The sequence below is a fragment of the Astatotilapia calliptera genome, chromosome 16, assembly GCF_964374335.1.
Source record: "Astatotilapia calliptera chromosome 16, fAstCal68.1, whole genome shotgun sequence".
Classification (NCBI taxonomy): domain Eukaryota; kingdom Metazoa; phylum Chordata; class Actinopteri; order Cichliformes; family Cichlidae; genus Astatotilapia; species Astatotilapia calliptera.
In genome coordinates this window covers 25,986,765-26,013,933 of record NC_137437.1, presented here as the reverse complement: position 1 = coordinate 26,013,933, position 27,169 = coordinate 25,986,765, and the positions used below count along the sequence as shown (strand labels likewise).

Genomic DNA, 27,169 nt, shown 5'->3' with positions numbered 1-27,169 from the left:
GTGCCATACAGCTGCCTTATAGTAGCATGTGATGTCAGTATTTATTGTGATGAACACACAAGTTAAATATACACAAGTGATACTATGGGAGGGTGAGAAAGATGTGGGGGAGCGCAAAAGAAGAGCAAAAAGAGAATGATAACGGTACATCAGCAGAGTAAATACTCTGATAAATCACAGAGGAGACAGAGCTGTCGAATAAATTTATCCCAGCCCATTATTCCCTCTTGTATCTCCCACCACAGGAGGCATAAAGACTGTGTGTGAATGTGTGAGTGCCTCCACAAGAAAGAGTGATGATGAAGATGACCCTGGCACTGACGTATATAGCAACACAGGGGCACACGCACACGCACGACATCCGTGACACGACGCCACTAAACATTCCCTTGAAACACCATCACATACACACGACATCAGGTAATTGGGGCCCTTGGGCTCGGGTGCCAAGGGTGCGCATTTCTTGCAGAGAGGCAGATAAATCAACTGTTAATAAGCCGGCAAGTGCAGAGTTTCTATTTACGACTGCTCTTTCTCCACAAGGCCAGTGTCACTAGCCCAAATGTGGTCTCTCATGCTGACAAACACCCCTATTCACATATGCACACACACCTACACACATACTCAGACGGTCCTCAGGCAGAGGACCCCAGCATACCCCTGCCCCCTGGATGTCAAGGGAGAATATAAAGCTTCTCCTGTAATGCAATATATTCAGCATTTTTCATCAGGTCATGCTTTTTCCTATTAAATCATAATGGAGAAAGGATCTCAGCTAAATCTACCTCTCTGACACGCACACATACAGAGTCGATGTCAGCGATGTCAGGCTAGAGTGGTAGCTAGACCTCAGTATGGCAGCACAGTAGAGGACAGTATTGATTCATCCAGCGAAAAGTCACCTTCTTCCTCACCCCACCCCAGCAGCCGCCTCGAGGGCCCCGGTCATTCCACTCAGCCAATTTGTATGGCTGTTGTTATTATTAGTGTTTCTCTGGTATAGCGCTTTGGTCTAGGGGCACGGACACACCGCTTTATGATGCCGCGCCTAATAAACATCATTGTGATTTTCCCAGGCTAGTAATTAAGTGTGCGGCTAATTTGTCATAGTTAGTTAGTGTGGCGCGATGCCAGAAGAGGGCTGCCTGGGAGGGGTACGGTGGCTGAGAAGGCCAGGAGCTTAACACAGACTTTTGAGCCAAAGCTGCATAACGACATTGACGCTGGACTGGGCATGACAGAGGGCATGCAGGCCCTGACGTGGACATTTCTGTGTACATGATTACAATAGATTTTTATGATTATGGGGGTATTTGAGAGCAAAAGCTTAGAATTTCAATGTGATTCAGTGTTTTCTGTTTTGTTTGACTTTTTTCTTTTAAGCACATCTTAAAATGTGTCTGTGTGTAGACACGGTTGTGTATATATCTGTACAAAACTGTCTCAAGGCTAAAGGGAACAAGAAAAGTGGAAAACAATTGGCAAGGCAAATCAGAATGGAGAATGTATTTAGATTAGGCTATACATGCAGCTGAATCACTGTTTACAGACATTATAGTAAAAAACACATTAAGCCCAAAGAGAGAGGGTGAAAAAAGAAATGCTGCTCATATAACCGAGTTAATCATTTTGCCTCAGAGGTATTGTATATCTGCAAAAAGATCTCATTTGAATGTGTTTATAGTCCCACTGCTTATAAAAGAAATCATGACAAATTAATAGGGACGGTAATAAAGGTTCTGTAGTGCAGGGATTCAGGTACTGCCCCATGACTGCGAACTATTCATCCCCCCCCCCCCCCCAAAAAAAAAAAAAAGGATTAGCAGTGGACAGTTTTCAAAATAACAGAAATCACATTATTGGCATACAAGCTATGACTCTATCAAAAGTTAGTATGTGTAACAGTTTTTGTACTGCTCTCTAATGGAGTCCATGTAATTGCAGGAAACAAATGTAAGGGGAAACAAACCTGAAACTCATTAGAGCAAATGTTATCCATCATACTCTCACTCTCTACTGCATTCAGAATTTATCTTAAAATTATTTTGTACATTTAATGGCCCTCTGAGGTTTTGGCCCATTATAGAAAGATTTGGTTTAGGGCCAGCCTTTTACATTTTAAATGGAGTACATTAAGCTCCTTTCCAGTGTTTATATTTTTATTCCAGGGCTGTACTAGATTTGCATTATTCACATTTTTAACTAATCCTTACTTATTAATTATAAGGCCTTGGTTCAGCCCCTCTGTCTGAAACTAGCCATTTTAGCTCCTCTCACTTAAAAGCCGCCCGCCCTTTAAACCAACTTTCTTCAGACTGGCTGCCCCGTGCAAACCGAAGGGTCAAACAGCAGGGGAGTGAAACTGCTGTGCTCAAAGCTGGAATCGTGTACCTAAGACCATATTAAAGATATTGCCTCCATATGACATCATGAAAGCCCACGAGTTGAAAAAGTCTTTCTAAAAGGAGGGTTGAGCCTTTCTCCATCTCCAAGCATCCACCATCGGAGCAGTCCAATTAATTTAAGCTCTAACACAGTCAAAATCTGACAGACCAGCTTCTTTAGAGTTTAGTTTAGTTTAGTCCTGTGGAATTAAGTTGTACTTTTTAAAAAAAGTTGCATCTGTTTTCATAGTTCCTGTATTTAATGGTAATGTATTGCATGCCTAAAGCAAAGAGGCTTACTGTAATTCAGTTTTACCATCCACACACTCACCGACTCATTGAGAATCTGCAGCAGCTAGAATGCAAATTGTGTCTGATTCAAATAACTTATGAGAGATAGATCATGGAATCGTAATTCTATTAACATTTAACGGCCACAGTCAATTCTGCACACCATTCAATGAAGCCTATGTGTAAGTTAAATAAGGAAGATCTGTAATCAGTCATCTGTCTGCTTTCCTGGATGTTATTTTGCTTTTCTGTTCTCTACATTCCTACTGTTTTCCCAGGCTGTCAGTTTCAATACTGTCATCAGTATTTTAGTCTAATCATCTTCTTGCCTGCTTTCTTTGGGCCAATCAGCCTCACCGTGCGCAATTTAAATCTGTGCTCTCTGTCATTCTCTCTTACGGACTCTCATTGGTGCAAAACACCTCATCCCCATCTCCACCTCACAGACACCTCAGTCGTAACGACATCCAAGCCTCAGTCTCCATCTTCACCACCAGTGTCTAGACTTCGGGTCCTGCCTAAACCCCGTCACCAGTGGGATTCTGTTCTTCCATGTTGAGTCATCGGAGTCTAATCGCCAAATACATTAATTTCTCTATCTCAATAAATCATGTTCAGTTCTTTCAAATGATCTCTCAATCTTGAATTCATATATGTGTATGATGTAGTACAGTTGTATGTTAACCATATCGTAATATAAATTCAGGCCCATGTTGTACACAGTGTTGGCATAAGCATGTGATTAACTAGGCCTATAGAAATTGAGCTAGAGATCCAAGTGATGGACAACCCAGGATTCGTTCAGTTCTGAAATGATAATCACATCAAATAAAATAGAACATTAATCTTGACGTCATGGACAATTTAGGATCTCTACACCGTCAGACACACCATTGTGTCAACTTTGTTTTCACAGATGCACAGTATGTCGATGATGTGGACACACTCAGTCAGTACCAAGTCAATGAACAGCTCTCCTCTTCCAAGCTCTTCTGTTATCGCATATCACCATGCAGATCTGAAATTGTTAGCTGTGCCCACCAGCTTTTCATCTACAAAAGATTGCCTGATTAGACTCTATCAAGTTGCTGTAAGAAAGCTCTGATGCGTCACCGCAACTGAGAATCTGATCTGTCTCTGATTGCTTTCGGTGACATACACAATTACGCAGCTGCTTCCTGTGATTAAACAAACTCTCCTGTTTCTAGGCCATTTCCTTCTTGTCCTCTTCTTCATCCTTTGCTTTTGTTTGCATTCATCCACCTGTCCACTCCCTCTCACTTCCGTGGTTTAAATCACAAAAATCAGCTATGAATTCTGTAATCCCTCATCTATTTACCGTGCAGACAAAAGCACAATAGTTTACAAATACACCTATGATATTTGCAAAGCCACATTTCCACAGAAACAGGAATTAAACAATGTTGAACACCTCAACTGCTCATAATTAATGGAATCTTTATTCACATTTGTAATAAATATAACTAAACTTGCAAGGTAACTTGCTAAGTGATATTGAAGCTCACAGAACTGAGCTTCCAATTTTTAATAAAACTCTCTGAGCAGTGCTGCTTTTTAGCAGTCACGTTCAGACCAGGTTCAGTGCTCACCCTGAGTGGTTGAAGTGACCTTCACACTGTTTACATTGGTCTTTATTTTAATTTTTGTTGTTATGTATGGTAGTAACTTCCAGTATCACTAAAATACGTGTGTTAGATACGTATCCAGCATGGAATTGTCTCCCCTGCTTGGGGATGGGAGGAGTTACTGTTCCAGCTTGAGGACTTCAAGTATCAGCTAATGCTAATATATTGCTAATGAGTGGAGTGAGTGTAGTGGATGAACTAGCAAACAGATTGGTCCAGCATCTTTAGTGATAAAGCCACTGTACTGACCTGCTGTAATGAAGAGAGGCGTGGGTGTGAAGGCAAAGATTTATAATTACTGGTCAATCTTCATTCCTACCCTACTAGTGACTACAAGAATAAGATCAAGGATTGAGTGGTGGCAATTAGCTTCCTCTGAAGGGTGTCTGAGCTTAGCCTTAGAGCTGGGAAAAGAACTCAGTCACCAAGAAAGTGCTAAGAGTAACACACAGGTGTCTTGCATCAAAAGGAATGAGTTGAGGTGGCTCAAGGTACTCCACCTCGCTGAGGTATTTCATTCATTTTATACTGGGAGGAGAACCCGGAGCCTGACCCAGGACACACTGGATATATTATGTGTCTCGGGTAGCTTGGGAATAAGAGAGAGCTCTGTGCTTCTCTGCTTAGACTGCTGCCCCCTGACCCAGACCCAGATAAGTGGTAGAAAATGGATGAGTTGATGGTGCATCTGCAAAAGCAGAATCCACTCCATAATGGAATATATAAACCCCCATGAAATTAGCAGAATCTTGTAACTGTAACTGATTTTATGAGTGTTTAAGTTGAGAGAAATCATAGACAGAGGAAGAGCATAATACACTGTAATGCTACCAATAGGTCCAAGTTGGTATGCTTGTGAATGTAACTCATGAACCACATGACTGAATGTCAGAAATCAGCTACAGTTGGATTCCTTCAATAAAACCATCTTCAACATGTCCCATAACACCTATTTCTGCCACATTAGGTTTTATGGCAAATTCGATTTTATGTCCAAGTTAAAACAGAAATTCTCAGTATTCAGTAAATCTACACAAATGAGCTTCAGACCAAGCCGTATAGAAGTTACCACATTCCTTATTGAAAGCATTTGTCACAAAAATAACTTGTCAAATAAATTGCAATGGTTGCCACGGCCACTGAAGTGTTTTTTCTTTTCTTTTCTTTTTTATAGGTTTTAAAAAAACACATCTAGAAACACAAGTGCACTTAGAGTGTGTCTGTGTCTCAGTCTCTTCCTTGCACTTTCTTTATCCTCTGGCCACATTTCTCGTCAGCTAATTTACCCTCTTCTTCATTTTGCCACCCCCTTTTTTGCTCTTTCGATCCTCTCCTCACTCAATCATCTTCTCACACCCTGCTTTTCATTTTCATCTTCTTTCATCCTCTTCCTATTATGTGTCACTTCATTTGTCTTCAAACCACTCTTTTCCTGCTTTCCACATTCATAACACCTTTTCCCCTCTCTCAGACTTACCTCACAGACTTAGCGCCTGATTTCACTACTCTCACTTAACCTCTACATCCTCCCCCAGCTTTACATGTCCTCTACCTTCTTGCTCTTTTCACCTTTCCTTTTGACCCAGTCACCCACTTTGTGAGGTCTTTATGTGGGAGTTGACCAAGTTTACTGATGGATACTTTTGGATGTGATTTTTTTTCTGTAATTATGCTGACTATAAACCATTAAGGCACTGAGGTCACAGGAGTAATATTGTCCTCATGTGGACATAAAGAACCATAAATGTTCCTATAATTTCTTCAGACTTCAGATTGTTATTTTCCAGACAGGCCTTGTCCTTCTCCTGCTCTTAATCCTTATGTGCTTTACCTCTCCCTAAAAATGGAAGGAAAAGGAAAGTATTACAACATGTCAAATGTAGAGAGCATGTCAAATGTTTGTAGTCTGATTTGTAGTCTGTTTGTATTTTAATATACTTAATTTGAACTTTGCACTCACTTTAAGAGGCACATTTACCAATTTGCTGCACAGTGTTGGGAACTATGCAGTTTTAAGGCAGTTTTTTTCTTTTCAGCTGCTCAAACTCCTTTGTCTTATTTTTTTTGATAATTAGACAGACACAGACTTTAGCACCATGACTTTTTAAACGTTTTGTCACTGTAACACAGACAGAATGTTGTTTTGGTCTTGCTGACCAAAGACTTTCTCTCGATGGCAGAACACTTAAAGACTGATATATATTGTTCAATACTTATGATGCATGTATTTCTATTTTTAAAATGTGTTTGGCCTTCCCCTACTTTTTCTAGCCTAACAAATGCAGCATTCATGATTTCAATTTTTAATTTATCAGACCACTTGACAGTCTTTTTCATCTTGCCTCAGTTCATCTTTAACAAGCTCATGCTTTATCATGCTTTAAAGAAGCACAGAGAAGGCAGTGATTATTTGCTTCTGTGTGTGTCTGTGTTTGTGTGACTCAAAGACTTTTAACTTGTACTGAGCTGTGAGTACTGACAATGGCCCATACAGTAGTATGCACTGCAAAAACTATTTTGGGGACTGCTGGCTGAGATTATAGCAATTTAATATCAGTTTGTGTGTGAATCATTTAAATTCATTATGTACTATAATATATATAATATAATAAATGTACTATACATGATGAAATTTCCAAATTCTAATCCTTCTCATTTTATATTGAGAAACATTATCTGTGAATGGTTAGGCTCCTTGTTCAAGCAGTCTTTTACAGAATTCCTGCCTCATATTTACTAGTGAAAAACTTTTGGGACGGAAAACCTTCCTTCCAGTCTTTTTCAAAATTGTTGTTCCAAATTTAAAAGAAGTGTTCATTAAAAACAAATCCATATTTTTTTGTTATTTTTCATAACATTTTCAATGAAAAATAACCTTTAAATTATCTTTTTGTATTTAAACGAAAAGCTTTACATTATTTGTAAATCATTGTGTTCTTCTTTTATTTAAATTTGATACATTTCTCTGAGTTTTTTTTGAAAGGTAGTTGTAATTTTCCAAGATTCTCCAGTGCCTGTGTGTGAGTTACAAAGACTTATGGGAGTGCATATATCAGATTAGCTTCACTAAATCATTTACTAAATATTGAAAAGGCTAAGCCTGACAGGAAATTATCATAGGCCTATATAGTTTCTCCATTTCCCTCCCACATGTGTACAGTATTTAAATGTATTTATGCCATTGTGCATGTGTATGTGTGAGTCTGTGTGCGCGTTTTCGCAAAGCAGCTCCTCATAAGCACAACAAATCATACACTAACTTCACTGGCACAAGGCATTTACCAAAACGGCCATCAGCATTTTAATGACAAAGTCTAATCTATTTATGGCCAGAGTAAATTATTACAGCGGACTCTTGATATTCCCCACAACACACAGAAATTTACATGGCTCACTCAATTCTGCTGATGGCAACTCTATGCTAATGGTGTTGGAATTTTCTGTGCACCTTTCCAAACAAGCCCATCACACTGAGGTTTAGGTGGATGAGTCAGGGGAAGCATATGTGCAAAAGCATGTATGCATATCACTGCCGCTTGCAACTTTTCATATTCTTAAGAAGGTATGGTTATCTTTCAACTTGAATGCATACGCTGACCGTGTGCACTCTTTCAACTTTGTCAAAAGCCTCTGCAGTTTTTCCATTGCTGACTTTGAGATAATTGCCAGTCTTAATCAACGTGCCTTGCAGATTAACCCAATTTCTCTTCAGGTGTCCTATTGTAGGTCTTCTCTGTGTATGGCATACGGTAAACACTGGACACATGTTCTTTGGTTCAAAAAAAGCAGCATAACTTATGTGCAGAAGAAATCAAATACTAAGGGCCCTTCTATTTAAAGGCTCCACAAATGTAACACTTGGTTTCACAGTGCATCACCTTAGTTGAGGAATTTCTTGTAATTACTGAGTATTCTTGTACTACAAGTGCAGAGATATCAGTTTTACATGATTTAGATGATAGATTTTGAAAGGAATCTTCATGTAAACATGACAAAAAGACCAAGTATTACTGTCCTTTTCACTAAATTGAAGCAATAGTGTGGAAGTATAAGAATAGATACATTACCTAGTCCCTTCTCAATATTCTAACCACCAACTATTCCACCACCATCACATTATCTTTAAGGAAATTGTATTTTAAATGTAAGAAATCCCCTTACTTTGCTTCAGCGAGTATCTACAAATGCACATTTTTTTGGATTCAGTTTGAGAAACTAAATTGAGGATTAGGCCAAATCATTTTAGATAACTTTTCCAGGGCATTTATTTAGCAATTGGAACCAATGATATATCTAAATATTTGGTCAAACATATTGTTTGCATGAGTGGTTTCAATTTTCTAAGATATTTTTAAAAAACAAAACAAAAACAAACAAAAAATGTATTTAACATCCATAACCCTTTAAAACCGGTCGGGACGGGCACGCTCCGTTTTGCATAGCTATTTTTAAATCGCTGTAGAACCAGAACCAGGTAAGCTAGCACAATGATTTTTTTTTGGCACATGAAACTGGAGGAGTTGTACTTACATCTTATGCCATCAGCTTGTCCTGGGTCACGGTTTCCTTCCACATATGGCTTTGCAAAAACAGCATAAAAAGCACATGTTGGAATAGACATCAGTGCGAGCTATCGTGTGTCCACCATTACCTGGCCGAAACCGGACGTGACGTCATTTTCGCGGAAAATGTATTTTTTTTTTTTTTTTTTTACCTTTGGGGCCTTATAAGCCTGTACTGGTGTTTTTAAAAAGTCATGTTTGACTTCATGCCTTTCTGAATAGTTTCTGGGATGCTTAGAACTCAAATTGCACTGCTGGAAATAGTTTATTTTGATGCACATGCTGTCTTTTTTGCAAATTTGCATTATAATATTTATTTTCGTTTTTCCTTCAGGACATAAAAATTGGTGTATCTCAAAAATAAAACTATGAAGACACTCAAAATAAATTTCCTGTTGTTAGAAACTATTTTGTGCAACTTTTTTGTATTTACAGTTTTGACGGACAAACCCCTTAAATTTCTCTAACTAGACATATATGTAAAAAAACAAAAACGATTTTCAATTTTTTTTTAGTTTATTGCACTTTGTTGCAATTTATGTAATTAGACTTGATGCATACATATTATTAAAATTTGGGCTATAACAGTTATATTGATGTATAGCAACTTAAAATGCTCCCAAAAATGACACTACAGCATGTAAAAATATAAAGATAACTCTGGCGGACTTGGTTCTATGGTAGGTCTTAAAGGGTTAAACCTATTCAGCATTACAGTAAAATATAGATTTCAAACTTTCTTTTTAAAAATATTAAAAAACGATGCAAGAATAATCTAAGAATAATCTTAGGCAGTGTGTGGGCTATTGCTTTGTGCAATTGTGCTCATGAATCATCTTGCATCACTTCTATTCTTGCTGAGGTGTGAAAAGAAGATATTACACCTTCTGGTATGCAAGTATGAAAATGATGAAAATGTCTACTCTCCTTTTACTCACAGTTCTAGATACTTAAAAGTCATACAAACAGTATAAAGATCATAAAATTAAAACCTTTAAAGCAATCTTTAATAATTAGAAAAAAAAACAAACCCAAGCAAAACAAAACAGCAATCATTTTGGCTAAACTTAACCAGGAATCAGACAATCAAACACTGTATGTGACACTAATACAAGAACAAACCTGTTGAATCCCAGAGCAGTCTGTTGTATTCTTTGGCATCTGGGGAAACAGTTTATGTACATACGATGTTGAGTACACGTTTTTCCAGTGGGTCTAAACAGGCTTGTCCAACAGTGGCAAGCACAGAGGGAGAACCAACATTATGAAAACACTACTCCATTCCCCAGCATTGGTCATATGCCTCAAGTAAACCTGAGGTTTATTACTTTCATCCGGTAGTACTGATCTGCTTATATGAGCTTATGAGCTTATATCCGAAAAACAAAGTTGGAAAGATTTGTCCATTCATTACTTGGTGTTACTGATAACATGACACCTGCTGCATCCGTGGGTTGGATGGGACACTGTGGTATTAAAACTACAACTACCAATGTAATCAATAACCATGTTTACCATTAAAATAAATGACACAGACTATTGACTCTCTGACCAAACTCTAGTTTCTGTCAAGGAGATAGTGGTAAAATACATCATCACTCTGCTTATCAGTGGCCGAGGGCCATAAATCTACCTTTTCCCTTGAGCATTTTAAATAGCTGCAGCTGTGTACGTTAGTGTTGAAATAGGTCTTGTGCACAGCCCAGGGACCTGCCACAACTATGTGCTAAACTGGGCATCTTAATGAAATAAAAAGGCTGCGTGTAACATTGAGGTGCCGGTAAAGGATAGAGTTGTCCCCAGTGACACAGAATAATGCATTTAATGTGTTTTGGCTCTATGAGAAAATGTATTTCTCCCAGCCTCCCTTAGCAGCGGCAGAAAGGAGGGAAGGAGAGAAAGAAAGAGGAGAGAACAAAGAAGCAAAAAACAAGCATGCTTGAATATAGGAAACCGGAGGGAGAGAAGGAAACAACCATCAAGACAAAACAGGGTGAGGAAAATAGTCAAGGGAGGAGGCAGAAAACAGAAAACACAGTGTTTGCAAATCAAAAATTAAAAGCATAAGCATGCTATACACCAGAGGATGTCCCAAAGATATAATGGGCCTTTCAGCCCCTTTATTTGGGGAAAACAGGTAAATACAATAACAACTTGGACCTCTGCCATCATTTACAGCAGTGTTTGAGGGTGCAAACCTACAAATATTAGAAGGACAATTACCTTACTGTCATAACGCCAGGCCTGTCTCACCTTACTAACTGCATCAAAAAGCAACAAATGATCAAAGTATTGAATATTAACTTTCACAAGGCCATTCTCACAAATCTCTAACAAGGCCCCAGTAACACAATAAACTAATGACTGTTGTAAAGCTGTGTACTCAGAACAAACTTTCTTGATCACAGCTCCACAGTACATAATCATTCTGATTGGCATATTGGAATATATAATTTTTCAGATTTTGTTCTGTGGCAAAATCTCAAAGCTCAAAGATGGAGTGAGAAACTCTGTGAGGAACAGTCGTAACCAATGATTTTGCCCCATGTTAAATTATTTTACCTTCTATTAATGAAATGCCATCAAACTGTGAGCGGAGGTTTCTCTGAAATACGACTCACGTTCAATCACATACAGTATTCAGTATTGAAGATTTGCAAATTATAATAGGAATAACCTTAAACTAATGAAAATCCTTTCCTGGAAAAAACACTGTCGGTGACATTTGCATTAGGGTTGAAAAAAAAAGAGCCATGACGAGTAGACAAACAAAAAGCTGTTTATATTACAACGTAAACAGATTTCCAGAGCTAATTTTGTTCTTTCCTGCCTTTGCTGGCATATCGGTACATGTTTGGTACATTACTTCTACCGTTAAGTAGGATAAGATGGCAAGAAGCCATTGGCAGCCACTAGCACAGAGTCATGTGGATTTATCAACAGCAAACCAGTCATACAAGTATTGCGCTATAATGCTGGTAGAGGTCACGGAGTACCTTTAAAAACAGGGGATGATCTCCTCACAGTTCCATAAATACCTTTTAAATGAACAAATCCTCTGGGCGTCAAAAGTTATGAAAACAAACATGAAATATTCTTGTCTTACGGCGATTATACTTCTGCCAAAAACTAATGAGTTTTTCACTTACTCATAGTTTAACTACTGAAAATTTTCACAAAAATCAGGTTAATCTTTGAGTTATTGAGTTAACACATGTAGCATGATACTGGGGAGAACCAATACATTTCTAACCACATAAAGCCGCACAGAGGAGGTGATTAATTTGTTGCTAATTAGATTATCACTGCAGATTTCATTTATAATCTTACGCATACACAGAGTCGTGCACAATGTATTTGGGAACAACTTGAGGTGTAAGGTAGTGTGAAAATACCAAGAAGTTTTCATGTTATCATAAACTTTTTCTGCTGATATGATTAGGTATATTAGGAAAGATTAAATTTATCTTAGTTATCTTTATGTATTTTTTAACCAGCAAAGCAGAATCCTACATTTTATAGGACTTGTGCTTAAGTAACACACTCAATGAAAATAATAGTACTCACCACCCTGATCAGTGCTGACGGTGATGATGGCCACCTGTCGAGGGAACGAGCTCATGTCTGACACACCATTAAGCGACTCAATCTCAAAGGTGTAGTTGGCGTGTGCGGAAAAATCCACGACAGTGACAGTGGCGTTGGTCAGGCCTAACGGTCCTGGCAAGAAGCGAAGCTCGTCTTCACACAGCTGGCAGTGGTCGGGCTCTGGGCCGCAACGTTTACACTGGACGTTGTAGGTTAGGTCCCTGCGACCTCCTGTGTCGCTAGGGGGCGACCACTCCAGCAGCAGGCAGGTGTCGTTCAGGTTAAACATCAGATTTCGTGGACGGGATGGAGGGCCTACAAAAGAGCAAAAACTGATAAACTGATAAAAGAATTTAAAATTATATTTCAAATGAAACATGGGTAGCACTTTCTGTTACAGCTCAGTAATAGTGTTGTAAGAGTAGCATAATAATGTGGAAACAAGCAGGAATTTAACCACAGTTGTTTCCTGGTGATCCTCACATAACTTAAAGTTTGGAATTAGAGTTAGAGGGGATTTTGCACCTTGCAGGCCTGATTCCTGGTTATTACAAAGAAAGTTATCTGTGTAGGTTCCTACTCATCCAGGTCATGGAAAGAAACGTGACTGGACTTCTTAAAGAAGACAACTTAAAGAAGTCTAGTCAATTTCTTTCCAAACTTCTTAGACTACAATAAAGTTCTTCAGGTTTTTACAGTTAATAATCCACAGCATCAAAATAGGATTTAAATTGTTACCGTTTAACAGAGAGGAATGCTGAAGGCATAGGGTTGGATTAATTATAGCATTATATTATAGCATTAAAGCATCAGCTAAGATTACCTTATTGTCAAGTGGATACTACCATAAGTCAGTATATAAAAATGTAAATACATAAATATTACTATCATATTACTAGGTGTTTATAACAATATATATATACACACACACACACACACACACACACACACACACACACACACACACACACACACACACACATTATATAAACTTTATATAAAATATTACATATTTACATTGATTCTGTTGTAAAATACAACTTTGATCCAGTTTGTTTGACTTCTAATACTATATTATAATATTATGAATTGGTACTGCCTCATAGGCATATGTTTTTTGTTCCTCATTATTATACCTATATCATATATATGTAAGATAATACTTTGTTATTACTTTGATATTAAGCTGGTAATAACTTGCTATTTCCATATTAATGACATGTTTCCACCATTAGTACATGACTGTTACCACATTTTTCCATATTATTATTAGTAGAAAGCACAACCAAGATATGTTTAGCTGATGTTTGCTGTGTTTAATTATAAAATCTCACAGTTTACTATATCAAGATTAAATTAAATAACAAAATTCATTGTTAGTCTACAGCAGAATAATCAGGTTTATTAAATAAAGGGCTTACGTGCCCAGCAGTTAGTTTATGTCCCTAAATACACAATTCTAATATCACTGTTTCTGCCAAATAATTTTTGAGCGTGCTTTCTTTTAATTATATCTTTTAGACAAACTGTTGCTAATATATCTGCAATTCTTTCATTTTGTGTTTCAGACCCATAGTCACACAATTTCACACCACCCAACCAAGTTATACAGGCAAACAGAGTTTCCATCAGCTGCAGTCTAGACACTAGAGACTGCATTCTATCACCAGTCCTGATATGGTGCTATGTTTAACAATGATGCTGCAGGTGCAATCACCTAAATCTTATTATGTGTCTGAATTTGGAAATAGTTAATTCAATCATGCAGTCCTTCCAAGTAGCCAAGCTGTGCATTGTACTATTTCGATAGTAAGAACCAAATGTAAGTTGTGCACACCAGAGTTAGAATGTCTTCCTATACCTGTATAAGAAACATCACCCAAAACTGCCATCTGAGGTCAAAAGCAGGTGAAAGAATGCTCTGAATGTCATAGTCCTCTCATGCTTTTAGTACTGGCTTTCTATTGCCTTGTGTTTCCCTCACTCCCTTTCCTTTTTTTCTGTCCCTCTGTTTGTGTATGTCTTGTCTCCCTGTGAATCCCTGGAGGCGTGACTCTCCACCGAGACAGATGATACACGTGTGTCATTATTCAATCAACCACCTACAGTATATATATATTTGTCATCCACCCCTTGCCAGACTGTCAAATAAATTACTGCAGTAGATGGCATTCAGGCTCCTTGTTGAAACTCTAGTTAACTAATTACACGTTGTCTTTGTTCTCCCAACCTCCAGTTTGTGCCAACCAGCAACCAGTTAACCCCGATCTTTTACAATCTATCCTCGGCTTTGACTCTGCCCGCCACTCTCCATCTGAAACTCCAGCATCAGCTACCAACCACCTCCAGCTACACACCCTGCCTGCCACTATCCACCGTCTCCTCCAGCGTCAGCCTCCTGTAGTCAATCCACTCTACTGATCTAGGATCCACCTCTGCAGATAAAACAAACCTGAGTATTAAACTGAGTATTTTGCATTTGCGTCAACTAGTGTTTCGTCTAAAACCTTAACACTAAATGTTTTTCTATTTCATAAATGTTTCACACACATATCTTAAAGTCCTGCTGTACTGACTCTTATAATGCAATCCTCACCTGTGCAGTAAACAGCCTAACTACCTCCCTCACATTTCACTTTGCTAAGGTCTTGTGCTCCCTGGATGCGCGTGTTTGTGTGTCAGGGTAAGCATTGTGCAATAGCAGGCAGCCAGCTGTCAACAGGGTGGAGTTAAAAGGCCTGGGGGATTTGAACACTCCCGTCCTGCCAAGCTCACTGTCTGCCAGGACAATGGGATGTTTCCCTCTCTTCCACCATCCCTCTCTCCCCACCGTTGCTAAAATCTCAGCAGACAGGAAAGCTCCTCCTACTGCTCCTCCACTTCTGTCAGCGTGTGTCCATTCTCTCCCTTTATCTCTCTCTGCCTCTATCGGCCATTATCTCACCTTCTCTATTCTCTGCATCGAGGAGAATCCACCCACCTCCCCTCCTGCAGAGCAACCCCACTGCCATCAATCAACTCCTATTCTAAGGGGAGATTGGTATCACCACCTCCTTCCTTTCTCTCTTCACTGTCTACTCCATCCAGCCTTTACACTTTTCCCTCTCCTTTATCTTCCCCTCCTGTTCTATCTTCTCTTTCTTCCTCTCTAACGTTGTCTTCCTCTAAGGCCCTCGGTCTTTAATCTCTATTGTCTTCAACGTCAAGCAAACAGTTTATGTTTTGGCCTACACGCCCCTGATTAAAATGCATTATGTGAGTAAACACAGCTCACAGATTGTAAAAGTAGATGTGGTACACCAGCCTACTCCTCTTAGGTTGCAAGTTTGTCACTCCCACACAAGGCCCTTTTACGCTGTGTTTGTACTTGGAGTGGAAATACTGTTAAAAACAAATTAACAACAGTTGACAAACCATTGAACAAGGCACTAAATTACAACGTTGTATACTGAGGAAGGTGTCTAGTTGTCTTTAGTAAGTGTAGTAGTAAAGATTTAACAATATGCTTTTTTGTTTTCGAGCAAATCAAACTTACCTTGTCAATGTAGTCAATAAATGCTGTAAATACAAATATGCCACCGGAGTCATTTGTTCAGATCTTGGAGTTTAAGAAGCTAGAGCTCATCACTTGTTTGATTAGCTCATGCTTTTAGGACTTGGAAAGTGTCGGTAACTGCAGGTAAGATAAGTTTTCAAGTAGTTGTCAGACAAATAAAAGACCCCAGACTGAAATGCTTTCAGGTTTAAATGTATATATTGAATCATCTGGGCCTAAAATTTGACAAAAAAACATCAAAGGAAGAGCTGAAGCCTTTTTGAGGATTTCCCCTGCAAATATTGCATCCTGCAGGACAATCTAAACTAACAGCATCTCCACAATGACTTGGCTTTGTCTTTCTGTAAAAGACAAATACACTCTTCCACCCTGGAGAGCTCTCAGACATGGCCCCCGTCTATCTCAGTGACAGCTAAATGGCTTTTTAATTAAAGGAGAATTAGTCCGGTTAAACTGTAATTTAATGCAAATATGAAGTCGTAATGACAGTCAGTGAATCATCAATGAAGACGAGGCAGCTGAACAAAAGCCATGTAATTCATCCAGAGACTCTCTAATGTTCCGTTTCACACCAGATAAGTCCTAAAGACGAGACTGGATTTACGGCCACAGCAAATTCTCTGAGAACACTGGAGTAATCCACCAGCTCTATAGACAAAGTAATAACTTACCAGACTGTCTGGCATAGACAAGTATAGAAATATTTAATGTGAATGTACAATGAATTGATTCAAGTTTAACCAGACAAAATGATAACATGACTATTTCTCTCTCTCTATTTATGGTGATGGTGATTACAGCTGTCAGTTCTCCCATAAGTCTGATCACATCAAAAAGGTTGACTAACATCACTGCAGTTATACATGCGGCTATTATGTCTAATGACTCATGTCCAAGGTAGGAGGTAATGCCTTTAGCCAGCTTGCTTTTGCACATCTTCAGCATGTTTTCAGCAGCTCACAATTGTGAAAAGTTTAATTTTTTAGTCATCTTATTATACTATATGAAATGAATCCATGCTATAGTGTTAACACAATTCCAGCAACATGCAAAAGATCCTGGGTTTGATTCTGGACAAGCTACAAACCCAGTAGTGTTAGCCACAAGTCTGGGAGGGTTGTATCAGAAAGGGCATCAATGCCAAATCAAACACAATACCTTAAAATACCTCTTTCTTCTTCTTCTTTTTTTTTTTAAATTTACCATACAAAAGCTCTGTCTGTGTGTTTATTTCTTTATCCAAGAACTCCCACTACACCGTCAGAACTTGAGCAACTAAACATGGCACACAGGTACAGCCAAAGGTTCTTATCTGTAACAGAAATTATGATGTCAGCATGTTTCCTAGCACCCACCTGACAATGGACTAAAATGAACCTTTATGAACTTACAGCATAACATAAATCATTATGTTATTTTTATTTCACAAAATTAATATCTCATTTATATTCAGAAAGGATTAATTATATAAAACTTGGATTATGCATAATATATTATGATGCCATCATACTGCCTGGTAATCACCTAGCAACAAGCTCAAATTACCTGTACCTTTCTACCGAGAGTTTATGCCCCTACCACACAATATGAAAGCAACCAATCATTTTAATTTTATAACAATAACAACTAATTTATGCCCAAAAAAGCTGAACCACACGTGCCTGGCAACCTCCTAGCAATGGGAGGAAATTACTCTTTTTACCAGTTTTTCAAATTAAGTATACTGTATGAACGTCAAACACTGCTGTAGCATTATGTATATACTAGTCATTGTAACATTACCCTGCCATTATCAGATTGTCTATAAACCAGGCTGCCCTTCAGTCACATGATGTAGTTTGTGCACCTGCACACATCCAAATTTCTCTGGTCACATCTTTTAGATAGTGGATTGATTTTCATCACATCCACCTTTCTAGATGAATGACTAAAATGTGTTGTGCAGTAAAGTGAGCTCAAGTCTTTAACGTTATCATTGTTCTGTTAATAAATTCACTGGAATGCATTTTATATTTTCATTTCTAACTCATAAACATTTGTGCCATCTGCCTGTGAAGTTAAAGACGGAAGGTGTTAATCTGATTGTCAAAGCACACGGTGTGACGATCGTGCTTAAAACCCTTTTTTTTCTGGTGTACTCACGTGTACAAGCCATAGTTGGAGGATCTTTCTCAGCCCTGAAGAAGCCTTTCTCACAGCGGCAGATAGCAGATGCTTCTCCATAGCTGAAACTATGCGGAGGGCACTTTGAACATTTAATGTTTCCAGCATATGCCTTGTAGAAGCCTGGACGACATGCTGAGGATGACAGACACACAATGTGGCAGTCTGTAAGTGCACAGCCAGACCTTCATATAGACGTACAGGTAGAAATATTTCATGCAAACATCACATAGCTCGATAATATTATGCAAAGAAAGAGGCCCTGAAGGGAGACAGTTTATGCTGCAATCCATCAGAAATTCAGACTTTAAATAGATTCATGAAACTCATGTTTTCTATTTAAACAGTGAAACAGGGAGACCATCTGCTTTGGGTTTAGGATTATTTACTCAAAGTATTAAAAAGTATGATTTTTTATTTTCCACAAAAACAAAGATAGAAAGAAACATTGAAATCATCTCTAACTCTGACAACACTTGTAACACAAAAATTCCCACGTTTTTGTTTCCTTTTCGGAATAACAAAAATGGATTAAAACCAAGGGTATTGATTATCAAAACATAATACCAACGTTAGTTTTATTGCCCGCATTTAATTCCCAATAAATAGTTCAAGCTTAGGGAAAGGTGATGAAACAAAAGAAAGAAAGAAAATAGAAAGAAAAAAAGAAAAAAAAAAGAAAATAGTCAGTTGTATCACCTGTCACACAACTAGTTTTGAATTTCCAATGGCTTCAATCAAAACACAGAAATGTCTTCAAGTTAGAAAGGAACCACAGTTGTACTAAAACCAATAAATGTGTGATAGCTGCGCAAAAACTTTTCTGAATATTTAGCCGCCAAAAACACATGGAAACAACAGAATACAACAACTGTTAATATGTTTTGTTAAGCACTGGCTTAATTTGTGAAGACAGAACACAAGGGAGCAGTTTATCTCTGCAGTTTTAACATCTGGTGTCTTTGGTGAATTAGGGTCTTGCAAAATTGTCCTATTTTATTTCAAACCACAATCTCTTCTTAAACGTAAGTGCATCTGTTAAAACATGAATAAATGTACACACACACAAGTGAAAATGAACAAACTACATCTATTGACAGGTCAGCTCTGTCTTCTGGTTTCACGTGGCTCAAGAAGCTCAGTCCACTAGGTCAAAGTCCAGCGCCTGAGTCACATCCATCACAGCCTTCTCCCTATATGGGCTTTGTTGGTCTTTATTCTAACTCATCTGACTTTCTAAGGCTTTTCTGAAAGACATAAGGATTTTTTTTCCATTTCCAAATAAATACTGTTCCTTATATCACAGCAGACTAAGCAGTACAAACTACAAAGCAGCATATCTACTGATAAATCTTTTACTCCATTTAACGTTGCCTTGAACAATTTTCAAAAAATTATGACGATTATAAGAAATCATGTCCAATAGGTCTTTTTGACAGAAGGCATTTTGACATGCCACTGTTACAGGGTTTAAATAGTGTGATTACTGAATACCTGAATTCCATTTAGCTGTTTCCTTTTGACTTATTGTTAATGCTGACTCACTTTGACATTGTCAGGGCTTACTCAGAACTTTCAATAGAAAAGAGCCATAACTAAGTCGGCAGTGAAATTAGTGTTTTTTCCTACCATGACAGTTCAAAATGTCTGATGCAGTGAAAAAGAAATATTTAGAATATCATAAACAGCAACTGAGCAGATGAAATGTGTGTTAATATTTTATAAGCCATTTATTTACACCAACAAGTAAAAACTTTTTAAAATGCAACACAGAACTGCACACTAGAGATATGTAAAAAAACAAAAAAAACAAACAAACTTTCCTCCCAAAGCTAAGCTTTATTGTGAGCCAAGGAGTCATTCACAGGAGGTCAGTGAGTGTGCCAAACATTCCAGGTATGAGGGAGGTAAAAAATACAACAAACAGGCAAGAAGTGACACATGAGGAAACTAATGAAAAAACATCCAAACAAGAGGTACAGGAATGACTTGAAAGCTTAACTGCTGTGAGTAAAAAGCCAATCTGTTAAGGAACAAAGAGAAGCAGGGGGGGTGTACATACTCACAGTGATGATTGATTGGATGATTGAACTCAGGTGAGAATAATCGGAGCGGAGCACGTAATCACAGGGGTGGGAAATGAACCAAAGTCTGTCAGGAAAACTCAACGGAGTGAAACGAACAGAGGTCTTTTCAAAATAAAATTACATTGTTTTGCATTATATTAAGCTATTCTGGAAGCACTTAGAGTTAATTAAGCTACTTGCTGAAATTTTGTAGATATGCTTGTAAAATTCAGGGAAAGACTTGAAGGATATAAATAAAATACGGCTTGCATTTAGGGGCGGAGTAGTTTGGTATGTATGTATGGATTAATAAAAAAAGGAACATATCTGTTAGATCAGACATGTGCTGTGCAGACATGGCTTAAAGCAGCGATTTGCTAAACCAACTATACAGTTGTTGTTGTAAAACGAGTCTGCTCTAGTTATAATCCAGCACCAACTGCTGGACTTATTCCAGAAGCTCAAGAAAATTCTCATTTTCATGCTACAGGAGCGAGAAAACGGAATCTTTCATTTTCAAAAAACATTTTCTAAAATAAATTGAAGGATTTGAAACCACCAGCACAGGTTAGATTGATAGCAAAGACCTTAAGTCTAAATAAATGTAGTAGTAAAAATTAAACAATACAGTTACTTCCCTTCTTTAATATTTAAAATCACAGGCAACTAGCTGAAATAGAAAGGCTTATGAGAGTCTTAGCCCTAAGGGATTCACTAAAGCTTTCTTTTAATAGTAGTATTTCCAATCTTCAAAGCACTTCCATGTCAAAGAAACACACAAACTCTTGTCTGGAGAGACTTCCATTGCTGCTAGTTTTCACATTGATTTAACAAGGTAACATAACGTGAGCCATTTGAAAGGATTCACCTTGAAGCACTGAGAGCCTCTGTGTCTCTCCATTGCTGCTTGTGATAAATGGAGCTGTAGGGAGGGCAAGGAAATGCCTGAAACCACAACTGTGCTGATCAAATGGGGACAATTAGGACAGGGACAAAGAGGTTAACACGCACACAGGGAACACAGCGCACACTGCCAGGGCTAATAGTAATGTTTTTAGCGTAGTCTCATTTTTGTTCAATGAAGGAGTATTTTTTTAAATCGAATTTATCCTTCCTTACATTTGAAACATTTTCTTTTTTTATTCATCATCATTCCTCTTAGAGAATAAGAACAAAAGGTTTACATTTAGTTTGAAGCTGTTTTAGTCGAGCTATTCAAACTGTTATTCGTCTTCAAAACTCTATTTAATGTTGACACACACACACACACACACACACACACACACACACACACACACACACACACACACACACGTATGCAGCAAATAAACACACAGAAGCTATCTGTATGAATATGATAAGTGGCATCCCCTATGGCATACCAAGGCTGCCTTTATCATTAACCTCTGATACTGACATGTCCTTGAGTCAAAAACCGTCAGTCAACTCCCCCACCCTGCAAGACCCCGCTTTAGACTCTGTCAACCTAATGACGCCTCTCTATGACCTTCGCTGAACTGAGGGGATGTTCCTTTTCGAACCCCGCAGTTTCCTGCTGCAGTATGAGCAGCCAGGCTCTTTGCCAAGGCCACAGTGGCACTGTACAGGGGTTGACCATGTGTCGCTCGAGGATGGACATGCCCGGTGGCCAGGACGTAAGCATTCATGTGTTGGGATGAACACACATAAACACATGCAACAGCTGAAGTGGCAGGAGCAGCATGTCGAAGTCAACTGGACAGCTGGTCAAATGTGAAAAACATGTGAACATTTTGGCCGGAGAAAGAAAAGCTGCATTATGTCCAGTGCCACTGCTGATCCATCCGTCAAGGACGCCCATTTTCACTTTATATAAAAGCATGAAAGTGTATATGTGATAGCACCAGTGCAGTAAACAGTAAACCTCTCATACTGCCCTCATGACATGCAACACACAGATTTAAAAAAAAAAAAGGCTTTTGACATAGTCAGTACTTTAGACTGCTGAATTTCTGGTAACTAGGTAGGAGAACTAAGACAAAATAGCAGCAGGGGAAGTAGACAGCCGAGCAAGACTGAGTGTGCATGAGTGTAATGTTTCTGTGTGCGTTACTACAATGAATCCCTTTTACAAATGTTTCATAGGTTGTATAAATTCCACTATTTCACACTGAAAAAAAGAATAAAAGTCTGGGTATTACTTTCAGGGAAGCACAACTAACTGTACTAACAAATGCACGTGCACATCTGTGGATAACAGGCGCATATTACACAGTAAGAATGCAATTATATGTTTTGATAATGATACAGGTGATTTATAGCAATATAGTTGTCGCTATCATTTCAAATATTAAAAGTACAGTTAAAAATCAGTACAAAATAAATTAACATAGATTTTCAAAACTCATTTCTAAAGAATAAAGTTACGTTTAGACTATCAATGCGTCTCCTATAATCGTAATAACCCGACCTCCTGTCTAAAGTGTCTCAGGAGAGAACATAATGAAAATTTACATCTGCTCATTACATTGCGGTAAAATAGGGGTTTCATATAAGTTATTGATATTTGCTAAAACAGTGTCCAATACTTGTGTATGTATGGATCTGAATGTTGTGTATTGCAAATACTGTGATATAAGCCCATGTTAAATACATAAACTATATATTTGAAATCTCAGAGAAAGCACATTCAGATCTAGCAAACGAGAAACTTAGCAGACATTACACAAGTTTACTATTTTCCTACCTTAACACACATGCTTGTTGAGCTGACTTTGTTTTCTGTCATAAAAATGTAAGTCCATGTCCTACCCATCTCAATACATGTCCATCTTTCAGACCCAGTGGAGTGGATTTCCCAATCTTGTAAAATATGTAATTATACGTGTCATGCCTTATATCTATGAATTATGTTTTACTTTTAATGTCTTATTAAGCTGATGCTTAAGCAGGAAATCTTCACCCAAAATACTTCAGAAGAAAAAAAACAAACGTGTTAAGATTTTCTTCCATTTGACCAAACAGTACACTTCATAAGCAAGTAAATATAGCTTAGCGGGGGGGGGGGGGGGGGGGGGGGGGGGTTGCGAGAATAGGATGCTGCTGACCGACTGCCCTTTGGGTCTCCAAACTAATTCTAGACCTTCAGCCCAAGGTTAATCAGATCTGGAAGCCATCCACAACATCTTCATGCCCAAGGCTCAGAGCTCCAAATCTGGGCCCTGAGACACAGAGGCAGTAGATTGTTCGGTAAGTTCACTGGACCTCAGCAACACCAGAGCAACTGGCAGGCAGATCATATTTGAAGAGGAGGCCTGTCTGTCTGCATCTGCCTGGCTGTCTCTCTTTATTGCTGGGATGTCTGCTCAGCATGCTTCTTTCATTAGTTAGAAAACACATTTTCTAAGTAGTTTGTATTTTTTAAAGTAGTTGGAAATGTATTTATTGTTTATTGAGATACCTAAAATACTCCTGAACAAGACACGTTCTGATAGATGGCTTATTTAACATGAGAACAGCCCTGTACAGTACTCCTGAATTACATCAGTGAGCATGGGCATGTAAAACATATAGGGCCGTCCCAAGGCCAAGCTTTGGACCATTTACTCTTACCCAAGTGTTTTTATTGTGTGATCCTAAACATACCTTTCACATAATTCACCTGCTATAGGCACAAACGTTTCTTGTCCTTATAGCACATTTCATAGCTTAAGATGTTGTAGAAAGAGTTTCAGAAAAGAAATGATTTTTAGAAAAAAATGGCAGTGAATTACAAACAAATAAATGAAAAGTAAATAAAACCATGTATTTCATCAGACCTTGAAATTCAGAGTATAGATTTGTACACTGCTACTTGTTTAATACTTGTGTCCACAACCGTTCTCCTTTAATTAAACATCAATATGAACCCTATAGCTGTCTGGACAAATGGAACACTGCCTGCATAGTCACTTGTCTTCATTTCATTTAAAAAAGGAAACAATGCAGTAGTTGTTCAATGAGCAGTAAGATCTGAATTCTGTAAAAAAAGAAGACCTTACTTTTGGAGCTGTTACACATTCAGTCATTTGGACATTTCGATTATTTGGAAAGGAAACAACTCTTATGCCAAATCATTAAAGTCATTCATTAAATTAGGATTTCTGTAGTCGAACCTTGTAGTGAAACCTGTACTCAGCGGATCTAGTTCCTCATGTGTTTCTTAAATGAATAAAAGCAACAAATAAAAAGTAATCAAGTAAGTTTTTGGACATGGAGTGACTTTGTAATAACAAGGATCTCAAAATTTGCTGTACTTATTTAATTATTATCAATAATTGTAGTTAAAATTTATTGTATACGTGTAAAAGTGGGCTATAGTTAAATGGAAAGAGTCTGCCTTTGCCTAGCTCATATGAAGGCCGGCATCTAACTACACCCAACTGCCACACTAAAGAAAAATGCTATTTATGCAAGTTTTCATGTACATTTTATCTATTTGTTAATAGAAATAGGCTATGCAATATTGTTTTAGCAGGCTATATGTAGCGTTCACTCAGTTATGCTGAATTCATCAAATTTCATTTTATTTTAGGTGAAAATAATATTTATACTTAAAGTCTGCATGTGGTAATATTTAGTTGAAGATCTTAGGACAATTTGAGTGCTGCAACACTAAAGTCAGGTTTAGAGGAACTCAGTGAGTCTTTGCAGTGTACAGCCGATGGTGGTGGGTTCCTCTCCCGATGATCAGCGAAGAAGAACAATTCCAAGAGGAGCACAATTCTGCAGCATTTACTTGCAGAACCACATCAACAAATGTTGCAGAATAGTTCAGCTCTTGAAATCAAAGGCAGTGTGGTGAGGAGGCGATGCAAAGGATGAAAGATCATTGCAGAGATGATGGCGTTAAGTGAGATGCAGCTCATAACTTATTGCATATGAGGGCAAAAAAAATGGAAGGAGAGCTCTATTTTCAGTTTCATCCCATAAAAAAATATTACTCCCCTCAGTGTTTCTTCTGCCAAAACTATGGAACAATAATAATAATATAAAAAAAAAGCCGTATTGCTTATTCTCTGCGCTGACAGAGTATGCATTTTGTCCACACATATCTACACTAGTGGAACAGTAGTGCCTGCTTCCCATTTTCCTTCTTCATACCAAATCATATTCCACTCCATCGGGAGAAAATTACAGTCATGCAATATGATAGTCATGCTCACTTCCAAACAAAACAAAAATGCCTGCCAGTAATACTGAGTTATATAGAGATGATACAGTACCATGATACAAGACTTCATGTCTGTGGGTGAGCATACTCCAGCTTGTGTTCTCACAGTACTTCTAGTTTTAACACAATATGTATTGCCTACTAAACACTGCAGATGACGAAAAGTCACACCTCCTAAAAAAGCAGCAGCAGTGGCACTCTGAAACCCACGTCTAATTGTTTCACATGTAATCAAGAACAACACTCTCAAACACTATAATATGAAAAGCCCTCTTCTCAGTTTCAGTCTGTCTCTCTTATTCATCAGACTTACTCACTCTCTTCATTAGCTGAAGCAGAGAGTGTCATGATTTGTAGTTGAGGACTAGCAGGCCTCTCAAACACACCTTCGTTTAAATGCTGAGAAAACAGCACTTGATTATACTCTGTTTCGGACACAGACAGCTGGAGACACCATGGCGCAGTAATAATACGTTAAACTTCTCTGAAATCTGATGACTGGGGTGTTGATGTGTTTTAATGTAAAGTCTCCATGGCAGACATTAGGCGTCTGTGTGGACTGTCTGATGACTAAGGCCTTAATAAAGGAACAAAGAAAGCCTCTTAATCTAAAGGTATTTTGCATACATAAAATTTGAAAGTCCTTTCTTCGATAATCATGATCATTAGTTATTATTGTCATCAATAGGTTGGCAGCTGCAACACTCAGACCAGGTACTAAAAATATGTGTCAGGATATAGTATGCATTTGTCAAGTACACGTGATCTGAGTTTATATTTCTATCTATTTATGTGACATTTCAACATAGTGCTCAAATTATGATGACCTGTTTGCAAAATGCCATTTCAGCCAATTCTCGTTTTTAGGCCAGCTGCTGTCACTGCTTCTTCTTTTTTTTTTTGTTGCAATGAGGCAAAGGCCGGTTGTCAGTCATTCTCCACCCACCCACACAAAAAGCATCATTCAGTATTCTTTCATGTATTCTCTATAACGAGTGAATGTCACATTTTGCACATATATGGGCTTTAATTCATTACAAAATATAGAGATAGTTTCCTTTTTAAATATCAGGTAATAAAGGCAACAAGACAGAAAAATACAGTTAGCAGGAATAATTGCACCTAGTTATCCCTTTCTCTGACAGCACACAGGTAGATACAAATATACTGGCAGATATTAGAAACTATATCAACGATTTGAATCAGCAAGACTTATTTCATACAAGGTTCTCACTTTTATAAAACTCTTTACCCCACACTTCACTGCAAGTGCTTCTAATGCATCCAAGCTACCAAAAGGCAAGATGCAGGTACACTGAGAAACAGGCAGTCATTCAGATTCACAACTGTGGGCAATTTAGAATCACCAATTAATCGAAGCCCACTAATTGCATGTTTTTGGACTGTGGGAGGAAGCTTAAACCACCATGCCACCGTGCTGCTAAACTCTTATTAAGTCATAATGTACCCTTTATCAACATCCAGCTGAGTAAAATGCATTGCTGAAGTGCATTTCTAAGATAGATAAAGAAACACTTAGAGATGGAGAAAAGCTAATTATCAACCCCACAATGAGTTGAAGCAAACACAAAAAGGCAAGGGAGTAACAGCCAGACGGTGCTGGATGGACTCATTCTGGGCTTCCTATTCCTTATATATCTGTGATGTTATCAGTGACACTGATCTTTTTATGAACTTTACAGAGGTCAGCCTCACTGATCC

At 38.1% G+C, this 27,169-nt stretch overlaps 1 protein-coding gene across 1 annotated transcript in view; it reads right to left on the bottom strand.

The window, feature by feature from the left end:
- Positions 1–27,169, bottom strand: part of LOC113008222 (ephrin type-A receptor 6-like) — a 182,410-nt gene that overhangs the window by 75,865 nt on the left and 79,376 nt on the right. Inside the window, exons 4-5 of the mRNA XM_080290340.1 lie at positions 18,170–18,325; positions 12,451–12,786 (exon numbers count right to left, since the gene is read on the bottom strand). Coding sequence (XP_080146466.1) covers positions 12,451–12,786; positions 18,170–18,325 — 492 coding nt within the window. The remainder of the gene's footprint in view (positions 1–12,450; positions 12,787–18,169; positions 18,326–27,169) is intronic.